The 14,978-nt window shown below is 50.2% G+C and overlaps 1 protein-coding gene across 1 annotated transcript in view; it reads left to right on the top strand.

Annotated features, from left to right (window-relative positions):
- The window catches only part of cps1 (carbamoyl-phosphate synthase 1, mitochondrial), a 100,441-nt gene extending 87,499 nt beyond the window's left edge, over positions 1-12,942 (top strand). Inside the window, 8 exon segments of the mRNA XM_080198494.1 lie at positions 1,319-1,408; positions 3,707-3,877; positions 6,477-6,551; positions 7,560-7,658; positions 8,427-8,486; positions 9,191-9,303; positions 10,887-11,016; positions 12,582-12,942. Of these exon segments, the coding sequence (XP_080054620.1) occupies positions 1,319-1,408; positions 3,707-3,877; positions 6,477-6,551; positions 7,560-7,658; positions 8,427-8,486; positions 9,191-9,303; positions 10,887-11,016; positions 12,582-12,683 (840 nt within the window). The 3' untranslated portion in view covers positions 12,684-12,942.
- The last annotated feature ends 2,036 nt before the right edge of the window (positions 12,943-14,978 follow it).

Genomic DNA, 14,978 nt, shown 5'->3' with positions numbered 1-14,978 from the left:
GGTGGTCTGCTCCCTCGTTGTCAGATAGAAATGCCAGTTTGCTACTCGCTAGACTGCAACTTCATTCTGTCTTGGAATTAAACAGACAGTTTAAAGTATATCCCTACATAAAACCTGACGTTCCTAACGACTCTGTTTCCCTCTTGGAGGCTGGGCTCGGAGTTTGATAAAGACAGAAAGGCTTCACCGACCTCTTAAAAACGGAGGGGGGGTCCGCATGTTGAAAGTCCAACACCAGTTCCAACAGACTGAGTCTTTGCCAGTGGGGGGAGGGGGAGGGGGAAGGGGCAGGGGGTGGGGAGGGGAGGGTGGGGCATGCGGTATCGCAGTTACAAATCGATGGAGTGGACATGGACACTCCTGAAAGATCAAAACGGCCTGTACCACTGTCATAATCCAAGGTTTTGTTTTAAATCTCATGTCCTTCAACTTGATGACAACTGCGGCACGAAAAGCTCCCGTGTTGGACAGCTTTGATTGACAGGCCGTTCTGCTGGGTAAATGCACGGGGCTATGGGGATAGGGCCTGGGTGGGATTGCGGTCGATGGGCCGAGTGGCCTCTTCCTGCGCTGTAGGGTTTCTATGATGCAGTGATTTCACTCTGGCAGGGTCTAGGCTGCCTCCCCACTTTCCAGGAACTTGCAAGTGACCCCATTGGAGTGAAGGGGGAGGGCAACTGGGGCTCCCCAGGGGGTAGGCGGCAAGGGGGGGGGGTGGTGGTGCCCCTCCGGGCACCCTGGCAGTGCCAGCCTCTGCAGATGGGTGAAACTGTAAGATTAACATCAGAATGGCATTGCTCCTCAGGAAGTATCAATCCCCCCGTCCACCGTAACGCAGGAAATGTGGATTATCCGTTCGGCACTTGGGAAAATCCTCAGCTAATCCGTGGGAAATCTCAGGTCCTCATTGATCACCAGGAAACCTTGGGCATTCAGTAAAATTTGTCGGAAAATCTTGGGTGCTTATTTATCACAATGCCTGGAGTGCCGAAGGAGGCCATTCAGCCCATCGTGGCTCTCCTGACAGGGCATCTTACCCCCCTACCCCATCCCCGTAACCCACACATTTATCCCATTAATCCCTCCAACCCGCACGTCTTGGGACACGGCGGAAGGGGCAATTTAACATGACCAGTCCACCTAACCTGCACATCTTCAGACTGTGGGAGCACCCGGGAAGATATGGGGAGAACATGCAAACTCCACACAGGCAGCCGGTCACCCGAGACCAGAATCGAAGCTGGTTTGCTGTACTAACTACTCGGCCTGAGAAGAGACTGGAGCCCGTTAACCACTCTTTGTGTTCTTTCTGTTTTAGGTGAAAATTGCAACCAGGAAGATTTCCAGAGCGTTCGAGATTTCTGGCCCTTTCAACGTACAGTTCCTCGTGAAGGGAAATGATGTGATGGTAAGCGTGTAGCGTGTTTAAAACGTGTTGTCCTGTTTGTTATAGGGACAGTAAACCAGAGAAACCCTATCGCGTTCCCCATCTCCTTCTGTGTTTGCTGGATAAGGTTTGCTTTAACTGTCTCTCCAGCCAGCTGTATTGTGCTTGTTGGCGTGTGGAACCATCATGACCCCGATATTCCGGTCAGCATTCCCACTGCCCGCACGGGTTTCTGGGCATTGACAGCACTGTCCCTTTTCGGCTTGGAATTCTGATCCCGGTGCAGCATCTCCCGGGCAAGTCTAGTAATTGCGGGAGGTTCGAAGGGAGGAATAGGTGTGGTATATGAACTTCAGGGTAGGTGTGATGCTAGTTATGCAAAACCGTATGCCCCAAAGACTGGGAGCTCATATCAGATTGTATCGGCTATTCACGACGGGCAGGGTACGGCCCCTGTTTGCAAAACAGTGCACAGCATTGGATGTGATTCCGCGATTGGACAACGCTTGCTGAATAATCCCCAGTGTGCCGAGAATTAAACCGACAACCCAGTTTGAGATTGTCGGTTGAGCTGGCAATGTGGCATGTTTCCAAGCACTGGAAACTACATATATTAACACCTTGTAGACAGAAAGAACATGTACACACATTGTGCCTGTTTCAGCTAAACAATGCAAGTGCCAGCCGTTCTCTAACTCATTCCTCAAGGTGATGCCTGGACCAATCAAGGTCAAGCTGTCTGGTTTAAATTTGTAACAAAGTTTGGTAGTTAACTGTCAGTCACCATCAACTGGTGCGTTCTCGCTGGCAACACCTCTACCAATCAGAGTCCTCTTGCCAGCCAATTCTCTTCTCATTCAGTATACATTGTTCTTTTCCCCTTAAACTGGTATTCTTGCAAAGTGTTCTGATGAGTGCAAGACTAAAAACTTCGACATGTTAGATGCAATAGCAACATTTAAGAGGCATCTTGACAGATCCATGAATTGGTAGCGAGGAGAGGGATACAGACCGCCTGGAGGCCAAAGGTCTTTAGTTTAGAAAGACATCATGTATCGACCCCCTGTTGCTAAGGGGCAATTTAGCACGGCCAATCCACCTAACCCATACATCTTTGGACTGTGGGAGGAAACCGGAGCATCCAGAGAAAACCCATGCAGACATGGGGAGAACGTGCGGACTCCGCACAGCCAGTGACCCAAGCTGGGAATCGAAGCGGGGTTCCTGAGAACAGCAGCGCTGATCAGTCTGCCACCCCTGCTGCCCAAGAGATCCAGGGAATTCAGTGAGAGGACAGTGGAGGGTGGGATAAGATGTAGGGAAGTGTGAGGCTAAAAATAAAGCAGAATTTTATTTTTTTTAAGTGCATGAAACATCCAAAGAGTAAGGAATGTAAAATGTTAGTATTCAGGCAGAGCAAGTAATTAGGAAGGCAAGTAGCAATAGTTACTGGAGTGGCAAACCAGCGTCCAGGTCACTGACTCTGTGCCCTCTCTGTTCCCCAGAGAGAACAGGGTCGTAACTCACGTCTCAGCTTGATGTTGAGCCCAAACCTAAAGGGATAATTCCGGTCGGAAAATAACTGTTCCAGGGAACTTAACATTTGAAAAGCTGAACAGGAATGAAAAGACGGAGGGTAATTTTGACACTGAAGGATGATAAAGGGATAGGAGTGAGAAAGGATCTTGGCTCAGAGGTTTGTGAGATAGAATGAGGGATGGTTTGCTAATAAATATACAATCGTGCGTCTTCCTTTATCCACCAATCATTAGCGGGAATACAGATGAAGAGAGGTATTCGGCCTATTTTAGTTCATCTAAGAGACGTGTAACACGTATGAGGCAGCACAGTGGCACTATTGGCTCACAGCACCAGGGACTCGGGGTCAGTTCCGACCCCGGGTGACTGCGTGGAGTTTGCACATTCTCCCCATGTCTGCGTGGGTTTCCTCCGGGTGCTCCAGTTTCCTCCCACAGCCCAAAGATGTGCGGGTTAGGTTGATTGGCCGTGATAAAATTGCTGTTTTGCGGCAGTGGGTCTAGCAGGGTAAGTACATGGGGTTACAGGGATAGGGCCTGGCACAGGCTCGATGGGCGGAATGGCCTCCTCCTGCTCTGTAGGAATTGTCTGGTTCTACGCATCATAGCATCAGTTGTTCTCCTTAAATGATTCCATGCTTTTTGTCTACGTTGGAGATCTATTTTGAGATGTAGTCAGTATCCATCCCTGCCGATCGGGTAGTAATCCTGCTGTACAAACACTCAACTACCACCGAGCCTGAGTGATTTTCTCCTAACTCCTTCTCTCCGTGGTTGCCAGGTAATCGAGTGCAACCTCCGAGCATCCAGGTCCTGCCCCTTTGTCTCGAAGACCATCGGAGTTGATCTGATCAACGTGGCCACGCGGGTGATGATTGGGGAGAGTATGGATGAGTCAGCCCTGCCTTCACTGGAAAATCCCATCATCCCCACTGACTACGTGGGCATTAAGGTACGGGCAAGAATAGGCGGCGGCTCGAGGGGAGGCTCTAATCTATCAGCTTTAACCCCTCTCCCCGTTCAGTAGTGTTGTTAATCCGGCTGGTGAAAGTGGTGTGGTAAAGATTCGCGATCCTAGGCATTGTTGTGTTATGTGTGACCTCGATTGGGGTATTCCTGAGGATGCCCTGTTCTTACCCCCCATTCTGCCAGGCGTTCCAGTTGCCCTGCAGGGCAAATCTCGGGTCCCTGGTAATCCGAGCATCAATTCTTTCTCTAAATGCTTGGACCTGGTGTGTGTGTCTCTCTCTCTCTCTCTCCTTACTTTAAGATTCTGCTGTTTGACCTAGAGGCAAGGCAGCACAGTGGTCAGCTCCGGGGATCCGCTCCGGCCTTGGGTCACCGTCTGTGTGGAGGTTGGACATTAAAGGGAAGTCGTGTCTGACAAATTTACTGGAGTTCTATGAGGATGTGTCTAGGGCGGTGGATAGAGGAGAGCCGGTGGATGTGGTCTTTCTGGATTTTCAGAAGGCGTTTGACAAAGTGCCTCACAAGAGGTTATTGCAGAAGGTCGAGGGACATGGAGTTGGGGGTAGGGTGTTAGCGTGGATAGAGGAGTGGTTGTCAAATAGGAGGCAGAGAGTGGGGGTCAACGGGTGCTATTCAGATTGGCGGATGGTGACTAGTGGAGTGCCCCAGGGGTCGGTGCTGGGGCCTCAGCTTTTTACCATTTATATAGATGATCTGGAGGAGGGAACCGAGTGTATGGTGTCGAAATTTGCTGATGACACCAAGATTGGTGGAACGGCAAATTGTGCGGAGGGTGTGGAGAGTCTGCAGAAGGATCTAGATAGGCTGGGCGAATGGGCCAGGAAATGGCAAATGGAATTTAATGTTGGCAAGTGCGAGGTGGTCCACTTTGGTAGGAAGAATGGTAGGAAGGACTATTACTTACGGGGCGAAAAACTGCAGCAGGCGACGGTGCAGAGGGACCTCGGGGTCCTTGTGCATGAGTCGCAAAAACCCAGCTTGCAGGTGCAGCAGGTGGTCAGGAAGGCGAATGGGATGCTGGCCTTCATAGCGAGGGGGATTGAATATAAAAGTAGGGAGGTCTTGCTGCGGCTGTATAGGGCATTGGTGAGGCCGCAACTGGAGTACTGTGTGCATTTTTGGGCGCCGCACCTGCGCAAGGATATTTTGGCCTTGGAGGGAGTGCAGAGGAGGTTTACTAGGCTGATGCCGGAGTTGAGCTATGAGGAGAGGCTGAATAAATTAGGCTTGTACTCGTTAGAGTTTAGAAGAATGAGGGGAGATCTCATTGAGACGTATAAGATGATGAATGGGATGGATAGGATAGAGGTGGAGAGACTCTTCCCGCTCAAAAAAGACAATAGGACTAGGGGGCACAGCCTCAAGATAAAGGGGAGGCGGTTTAGAACGGAGTTGAGGAGGAACTTCTTCACTCAAAGGGTGGTGAATCTCTGGAATTCTCTGCCCATTGAAGTGGTGGAGGCTGCCTCACTAAATATTTTTAAGAAGCGGGTTGATGGGTTCTTGATAAGAGAGGGGATTAAGGGTTATGGGGAGAGGGCGGGAATGTGGAACTGAGCCACAACAGATCAGCCATGATCTTATTGAATGGCGGGGCAGGCTCGAAGGGCTCGATGGCCTACTCCTGCTCCTATTTCTTATGTTCTTATGTTTCCTCCCACACCCCACAGATGTGTGGGTCGGTGATGTGACCGTATTAAATGTGTAGGTTAGGGAGATGAACTTATACAAAAGTCTCTTAAAGGACCCTATCGAACCCGCCCCCACCACCAGCACTGCCGACAGGCCCACTCCACACACCCTCCACCCTCTGAGCTGTAAATCTGTAAATGGGGATATTTTTGCACCCTAAGTGTGAGATTAATTAATGAAAGGAGCAGTCGGACAGACAGTAAACACTAATAAAAGGTCGGGAAAAGTTGTCCGGAGTTCTGGAGACCCGGGTTCGAATCCTGCCATGGCAGACGGTGGAATTTGAATTCAATAAAAAATATCTGGAATTAAGAATCTACTGATGACGGTGAAACCATTGTCGATTGTTGGAAAAACCCATCCAGTTCACTGATGTCCCTTTAGGGAAGGAAATCTGCCGTCCTTACCCGGTCTGGCCTCCACGTGACCCCAGAGACACAGCAATGTGGTTGATTCTCAACTGGCCCTCGGGCAATGAGGGACGGGCAATGAATGCTGGGCCCAGCCAGCGATGCCCGTGTCCCGCGGATGAATAAAAACGTTTTAAAAGTGAGAAAGAAAACAGTGGAGAGACAGAGCTGTTGTGGAAGGAAGGAGCGAGGATTTATATTCTGACATCTCAGTGGGGATTTCATCTTATCCTAAACAAAATTGAAATGGGTTACATTTTTCCCATGGAACAGGAGGCCTGAAGCTATTGCAGTGGCGGTTCGCGCTGGCAAAGGGAATGGGGGAAAATCTGGTCACCAACTGCAAGGGGTTCAATAATACACAAAGCTTCAGCACCCACGGTGTGCTACACTCTCACTAATATCCACTTTGCAGCCCCAGGAATTGAACATATTGAAGCTGACTCTGCTTACTTGCAGGCCCCCATGTTCTCCTGGCCTCGCCTGAGAGATGCAGACCCTATTCTACGCTGTGAGATGGCATCAACTGGAGAGGTACCAGCATTGCACTGTTCATCTTCACAGACAAAACCCTCCCCCGACTGGTTAACCCCCGGGTATTCACACAAAAATCACCCTCCTTGTCTGCTCGGGGCAGAGCGGAGACTGAATGAAGGTGGGCGGGCCAGGCTAACTCGCCTCCTAGTGTCAGGGGGACACTAGCTAGGGGTAAATGCATGGAGATAGGGCCTGGGTGGGATCGTGGTCGGTGCAGACTCGATGGGCCGAACGGCCTCCTTCTGTACCGTCTGGATTCCGCAATAACTCCCCCGATCCCCTGTCAAACATTGTCCTGGGATCTTTTATATTCACCCGAGATTTAACATCAAAACTACAGTCCCTCAGACAGTGAGGCCTCACTCCGTCCCTCAGACAGTGAGGCCTCACTCTGTCCCTCAGACAGTGAGGCCTCGCTCCGTCCCTCAGACAGTGCGGCCTCACTCTGTCCCTCAGACAGTGCAGCCTCGCTCCGTCCCTCAGACAGTGCGGCCTCACTCTGTCCCTCAGACAGTGCAGCCTCGCTCCGTCCCTCAGACAGTGCAGCCTCGCTCTGTCCCTCAGACAGTAAGGCCTCACTCTGTCCCTCAGACAGTGCGGCCTCGCTCTGTCCCTCAGACAGTGAGGCCTCGCTCCGTCCCTCAGACAGTGCAGCCTCGCTCTGTCCCTCAGACAGTAAGGCCTCACTCTGTCCCTCAGACAGTGCGGCCTCGCTCTGTCCCTCAGACAGTGCGGCCTCGCTCTGTCCCTCAGACAGTGCGGCCTCGCTCTGTCCCTCAGACAGTGCGGCCTCACTCTGTCCCTCAGACAGTGCGGCCTCACTCTGTCCCTCAGACAGTGCAGCCTCTGTGCTGTGAATTTAGATTTTGTGCACTCTCTGATTCCCGTGTTATTCCCATGTTATTCCCAGGACGGGAAGCAGTGACAGTTTGATTTCGGAGCAGTCTGTCGGAATGTTTTGGGATTTAATATTTGATAAACGATCGCTCTGCTTCTCGTTCACAGGTCGCTTGCTTTGGGCCAAATATTTACTCTGCATTCCTGAAAGCGATTCTCTCCACTGGCTTCAAGTTACCTCAGAAAGGGATTCTCATCGGGATACAGGTACAGCCTGGAATCCAGCGTCAGCCTCACCCACAGGGAACCTCCTGTACACTGGCTGTATTTACACACACACTGGCTGTATTTACACACACACTGTTCACACTGGCTGTATTTACACACTCACTGGCTGTATTTACACACACACTGCGTGTATTTACACACACACTGTTCACCCTGGGTGTATTTACACACTCAATGGGTTTATTTACACACACACTGTTCACACTGGGTTATTTACACACACACTGTTCACACTGGGTGTATTTACACACACATTGGTGTATTTACACACTCACTGGGTTTATTTACACACACACTGTTCACCCTGGGTGTATTTACACACTCAATGGGTTTATTTACACACACACTGTTCACACTGGGTGTATTTACACACACAATGTTCACACTGGGTGTATTTACACACGCAGTGTTCACACTGGGTGTATTTATGCATACACTGTTCACTCTGGGCGTATTTACACTCACACTGTTCAAATAAACCTGTTGGACTCTAACCTGGTGTTGTGAGACCTCTTACTGTGTCTACCCCAGTCCAACACCGGCGTCTCCACACCATCTTCAGCTTACACAGAGCTGTGGAGATTTAGGGTGTCGGCTAACAATGAAATCCACCAACAGAGAGTGTCAGAAGAGCGGTGTGATCTGTAATGCGGAGATCCTCTCTAACAAAGACTGCTGTCCAGATGAGAATAGGTCCAGTCCTCAGACTGACCCGAGATTCTTACTTTAAACTTATTATTTTCGCAGAGCTCCTTCCGATCAAAGTTCCTGGACACGGCACAGCAGCTTCATGAGCAGGGATACAAGGTGGGTCTTCATTCAAGTTCAGTCAGTGCTGGGGAGACAGTGAATCCAGCACTGAGGACAGTGTCCCCACTTCATGTGGATCCATGCAGTGCTGACTGAGAACCAGTACAGCACAAAGCCTGAGATTGGAATGATCCCAGCTCCAGATTCTGGAGAAATGGACTCTGCACATTCTCCCCATGTCTGCGTGGGTTTGCTCTGGGCTCCTCCCACACTCCAGAGATGTGTGGGTTAGGACAGTTGCTACATTCCCCCCTCCCGGGTCAAGGGGATTAGCAGGGTGGGGTTATGGGGCCTGGATGGGATTGTTGTAGGTGCAGTTTCGATGGGCTGAATGGCCTCCGTCGGGATTCTGTGATCACCGTTTTCCTGCTACGTGCCTGGGAAATGCAGTAAATGCACCGGAGACGTACAGGAGGAACAGAGCCACTTCAGCTGCTGACTTAACCTTCTCCTCCTTCCTCACCCGGGGGGGGAGCGGGTTGTGTTGGGGGTGGGTGGAGGTGGGTGGGGGGGGGCCCTGCCTACAGCCCCCTCATCTCCTCACCCTCATCCTGTGTGCGCCCGGGCAGGTTATACACCTTGGCTAACCTACGGGCCCTGCTGTGCAGTTGAAACGAACATCGTCTTTTATTTGGTGCGAGTGTTACGGAGGACAGGACGGTTGTGCCCGATGTGAAACTCACTCTGATTTGTTGTTGAAGCTCTATGCGACGGAGGGGACTTCGGCTTGGCTAAATGCCAACGACGTGCCCACAGCACCCGTGTCATGGCACACAGCGGAAGATCACAGCTCCTCAGCCCCTTCATTTACCAAGTGAGTGCCCGCAGCGGTTCTTTATAGTTATCTGAGCAGATCCATAGATTCCCAGTGAACTCAATCCACCGTCCTCTGTGTAAACGCTTTTAACGCACTGTCCTCGACTCAGTTTGAAGATCTCCCTTTAAAAGCCCCCAAAAGCGATGCAGAAACTTGTCTGGGCGAGCACTTCAAGCTTTGAACAGAGAGGTCCCAAAACTAGCAACAAGGATTGAGAAAAGTTGACTCATGCCAGGAATAACTTGTGTCTAAAATTCCGGAACCTCCCACCGATTTCACTTTGGTCGCGCTCGTTGGAGTTGTATGAGACATTGGTAAGGCCACACTTGGAATACTGTGTACAGTTCTGGTCACCCGATTATAGGAAATTTATTAAACTAGAAAGAGTGCAGAGAAGATTTACTAGGACGCTACCGGGACTTGATGGTTTGGGTTATAAGGAGAGGCTGGATAGACTGGAGCGCAGGAGGCTTAGCGATGATCTTATAGCGGTCTATAAAATAATGAGGGACACAGATCAGCTCGATAGTCAACATCTTTTCCCAAACGTAGGGGAGCCTAAAACTAAGAGGGCACAGGTTTGAGGTGAGAGATACAAAAGTTCCTCCCACACTCCAAGGAAGTGCAGGTTAGATGCATTGGCCTTGCTAAATTGTCCGTTAGTGTCTCAAAAGGCATAGGTTTGATGGGATTAGCCATGGGAAAGGTGTGGGGTTTTGGGGATAGGACGGGGTGGGGGGAGGGGGGGGGCCTGGTGAGATACTCTATCAGAGAGTTGGTGCAGACTCAATGGGGTGAATGGCCTCTTTTGCACTGCGGGGATTTTACGATTTTCAAACTGACTTTGACAATATATCACATAATAGGTCACTTTCTAATCCCGGTGAGATTGAAGGGAAGATCCTGGGTAGATAAGGAATTGGTTGCATTATTGTTGGGTTAATACGAGTATGGACAGCATCTCACAGCAGACGGCCTTATTTATATTCCTGACTGCAGTTTAAATATTAGGCATTCAAATATATAATCTTCTGAATCATTCACTACATTTAGTTCTGAATCATTAGCCCGTACCACAGAAGACAAGGAAGCAAGTGTGGCATCGTACAGAATCCCAGTGGAAACAACCTTCCAGTCACACAATAACCTGCGCTTCTGGTCACTTGGTCAACTCTAAGAGCAGTACAGGGGGTGGGCGATGGCGCAGTGGGTTAGCACTGCTGCCTCACAGCACCAGGGACCCGGGTTCGATTCCCAGCTCGGGTCACTGTCTGAGTGGAGTCTGCACGTTCTCCCCGTGTCTGTGTGGGTTTCCTCCGGGTGCCCTGGTTTCTTCCCACAGTCTGAAAGACGTGCTGGTTAGGCCGTGCTAAATTCTCCCACAGTGTACCCGAACAGGCGCCAGAGTGTGGCGGCGAGGGGGGTTTTCACAGTAACTTCATTGCAGTGTTAATGTAAGCCTATTGTGGCACTAATAAATAAACTTGGAAGATAAATGGAATGTGTGTTTGGTAGAAACGAGTTAGATTTTGGCAGTTTCTATCTGTATCTACCATTGACCCTCCTCCGGTCTCTTCCAGACTAATTCACGATGGAATCATTGATCTGGTGATTAATCTGCCCAACAACAACACCCGCTTTATGAGGGAGAACTACCTGATCCGAAGAATGGCCATTGATCACGCGATCCCCCTCATTACCAATTTCCAGGTAACGATCATATCTGGTACACCCGGTGGAAATGATGGGAGAGACACTGAGTGTCTGATACACATTGGCAATGAAACTGCAGCGGGGAACATGTCACCCCTAACAGCGAGGGGGGGAGGAGGTGGTGTGGCGGGGGGGTTGTGGGGAACAGTGCCTGACTGGGGGGATTCAGAATTGAAGAGAGAGGACCCAGTGTTCGTGCACACTCTTTCAATCCTGCACCACACTCTGTTAGAGTGCAGAACTATATAAGATGCAGCCACGGGAATTGTAACGGGGGGGGGACACAGACCATGTGAAGGTCTGTTAACTTTGGGCAGGGTTTTCCGGTCTTGGAAATTCTCAACCGTCATTTCTGTCTCCCCCTAACATGTCGTGTAAGGGCACTGCTTGTGGGATCTTGCTGTGCACCAATGGCTGCATCCGTTCCTATATTACAGTAACAACAGCTGGTGCAGACTTGATGGGCTGAGTGGCCTCTCCTGCACTGTCTGTGTGGGTTTCCTCTGGGTGCTCCAGTTTCTCCCCACAGTTCAAAGATGTGCTGGTTAGGGCGATTGGCCATGTTAAATTGCTCTTTAGTGCCCCAAGATGTGTAGGTTAGGAAGATTAGTGGGTTAAATGTGTTTGATTTATTATTGTCACATGTATTAGTATACAGTGAAAAGTATCGTTTCTTGTGCACTATATAAACAAAGCATACTGTTCATAGAGAAGGAGAGGGTGCAGAATGTAGTGTTACAGTCATAGCTAGGGTATAGAGAAAGATCAACTTAATACGAGCTAGATCTATTCAAATGGTAGCAGGGAAGAAGCAGTTCTTGAGTTGGTTGGTACGTGTCCTCAGACTTCTGTATCTTTTATCCGACGGGAGAAGGTGGAAGAGAGAATGTCCGGGGTACGTGGGGTCCTTGACTATCCTGGCTGCTTTCCCGAGGCAGCAGGAAGTGTAGACAGAGTCAGTGGATGGGAGGCTGGTTTGAGTGATGGACTGGATTTCATTTATGACCTTTTGTAGTTCCTTGCGGTCTTGGGCAGAGCAGGAGCCCAGACCGAGCTGTGATACAACCAGAAAGGATACTTTGTACGGTACATCTGTAAAAATTGCTGAGAGCTGTAGAGGACATGCCAAATTTCCTTGGCCTCCTGAGAAAGTAGAGGCGTTGGTGAGGCTTTCTTAACTGTAGCATCGGCATGGGGGGGGGGGGACCAGGACAGGTTGTTGGTGAGCTGGACACCTAAAAACTTGAAGCTCTCGACCATTTCCACTTCATCTCATTGAAGGGGTAAGAGGGATGGAGCGGGAGAGCGGGCCTGGGTAAGATACTCTTGTCTTTTCCCATCCTGCCCGTTCCGAATCCGGAGATGGACCATCCACTGACCTGGGGAGGGGGTTTTCTGGTTTTTGGGGCGAAGGTGGTTGGAAAATCCCGCCCAGGGAGTTGGCGCAGACTTGATGGGCCAAATGGCCTCTCCTCGCGCTGTCGGGATTGTACGCGCAAGATGGTGAGGATTCGGTGTTTTTATTTTAAAATTTGATAACGTTATCGATTTCCTCCTGCCAGGTGGCAAAGCTTTTTGCTGAAGCAATCAAACACTGCGGCAAACTGGATTCTACCAGCCTCTACCACTACCGAGAAAACAGTGTGATCAGAGGGTTACAGTGAGTGCCTGCTCTGAGCCTGGCTGCAGCTCCTTACTCCATGTACAAAGTCGCTTCCCAGATACAGTAAACGCCTGCTCTTGTTGTTTATAACAGTTTAATAAAGAGAGAGAGAGAGATTTCACCGTGATCGTAACATTCACATAATTCAGCCCTTGTTCAGGAGGTTTAAGCACTGTGTAAATAACTCCTCGCTGCGATTTTTCTCTTGTCCTTCCTCCCCCTGACAATAGAGAGGGGAATTAAAAACACCCCACACCCCAATCGCTAACAGCCCATTACGGTTATTTCAACCTGACCAGCTCTCAAAGTCTTCAATACCTGGTCCACTCCCCACAGCGCTCTCTGCCACCTCGCCTGCCCAGAATCGGAGCGGGCGAGGATCCGACAATGGAATTCTCCGTTACCTCAGGAGGGGATGTCCTCTCTCGCACTGGGACGCCGGAAGTGGCCCTTCTATATCGACAGACAGGGACAGGAAGCCCAACATTGGAACCCAGATTACGTGTCCCAAACTATCCCTCCCCCCGAGCAGTTCCCCAGACATTTGTTCTGGCGTTGACCTGAGGGCAGTATCGTTTCTAGATTTGCAGCAGATTTTCCCGTGTCCCCCTTTAACTAGGGAGGTGGTAGTGAAGTGGTATTGTCGCTGGGCTAGTAATCCAGACACCCAGGGTAAAGCTCTGGGCTCGAATCCCACCATGGCAGACGGTGAAATTTAGCCTCCTGAGAAAGCAGAGGCATTGGTGAGCTTTCTTAGCTATAGCGTCGGCGTGCGGGGTTCCAGGATAGGTTGTTGGTGACCTGGACACCTAAAAACTTGAGGCTTTTGACCATTTCATAGAATCGTAGAACCCTACAGCGCAGAAAGAGGCCATTTGGCCCATCAGCCACAATCCCACCCAGGCCCTACCCCCACATCCCCACATATTTTACCCGCTAATCCCCCTAACCTAAGCATCCCAGGACACTAAGGGGCAATTTTTGGATGGCCAATCAACCTAACCCGCACATCTTTGGACTTCAGCCCCACTGAAGGGGTCACAGGGATAGAATCTGGAATTAATAGTTTAGTGATGACCGTGAAACCATTGTCCACTGCCATGAAAACCCATCTGCTTCCCTAATGTCCTTTAGGGAAGGAAATCTGCCATCCTTATCTGATCGGGCCTACACGTGACTCCAGAGGCACCACAATATGGTTGACTCTTAAGTGCCCCCAGGGGTGGGCAGTAAGTGCTGCCCCTGCCAACGATGCCCACATCCCGTGAATGAATAAAAAAGAGGAACTACCCAATCGCCCAGACATTTGTCTTGGTGTTGACTTGATTTGTAGGTTTGCAAATAGTTTCCCATGTCTCCCATTCTGGCCTAACCACTTGCTCTCCGCAGTGAGTATGGTGTGTACACCCATGTACACCAATGGCCCTGATTTGGGAGTGAGCTCAGTCCCTGTGATACGGCCTAGCAAGACACTCTATTCAAGGGCAACTAGGGATGGGCTCCAAATGCTGGCCAGCCAGCCAGCGAAACCCATGCCCCATGAATGAATTATATAAAAAATTACCAGTGAGAACACTGTTTCTCGGGTTTACTGGTCTGGATCCGTGGACACCCGTCAGTGTCAGTCACACCTTCCCACTTCTGTAGTGGCGATAGCAGGAATCGTTCGAAAGGGAGTTGGATGTTGGTGAGGTGGTGGCTATGTAACCCGTTGCTGCCACGTACAGGGCTGACAGTTCTTTTCATAGTGCTTTGTGTTCATGTCATTCCTCTGTTGTAAACCTGTATAATTCCTTATGACTGTAACTGAACAAAAATAAATCATTGTTTAATTAAACTCAAAGCTGTGCAGTAAGTGTGAATGTGAGCAGCTATTCGGAGCACAGGAAACCTTCTCGGCTACTTTACTTTGATGCGTTGCGTTAATGTTAGCATTGCTGCCTCGCAGTGCCAGGGGCCCGGGTTCGATTCCAGTCCTGAGTCACTGTCTGTGTGGACTCTGCACATTGTCCCCGTGTCAGCGTGGGTTTCCTCCAGGTGCTCTGGTTTCCTCCCACAGTACAGCTGGGTAGATTGGCCATTCTAAATGGCTCCTTAGTGCCCCAAGGTGTGCAAGTTAGATGGATTAGCCATGGTAAATCGCCCCTTCATGTTCAAAGATGAGTAAATTTGGTAGATTAGGCATAGTGAGTGTGTGGAGACCTGGGTGGGTGCTGTTTTGGAGACTTGGTGCTGACTCAATGGGCTGGATGGGTTTCTATAAGGATTCTGTGATTCAGAGGGTGGGCTCCAGGTG

This window comes from Carcharhinus amblyrhynchos, chromosome 11 (assembly GCF_965287045.1).
Source record: "Carcharhinus amblyrhynchos chromosome 11, sCarAmb.v2.hapA, whole genome shotgun sequence".
Lineage (NCBI taxonomy): Eukaryota > Metazoa > Chordata > Chondrichthyes > Carcharhiniformes > Carcharhinidae > Carcharhinus > Carcharhinus amblyrhynchos.
This window is presented reverse-complemented; position numbering and strand designations above follow the sequence as displayed.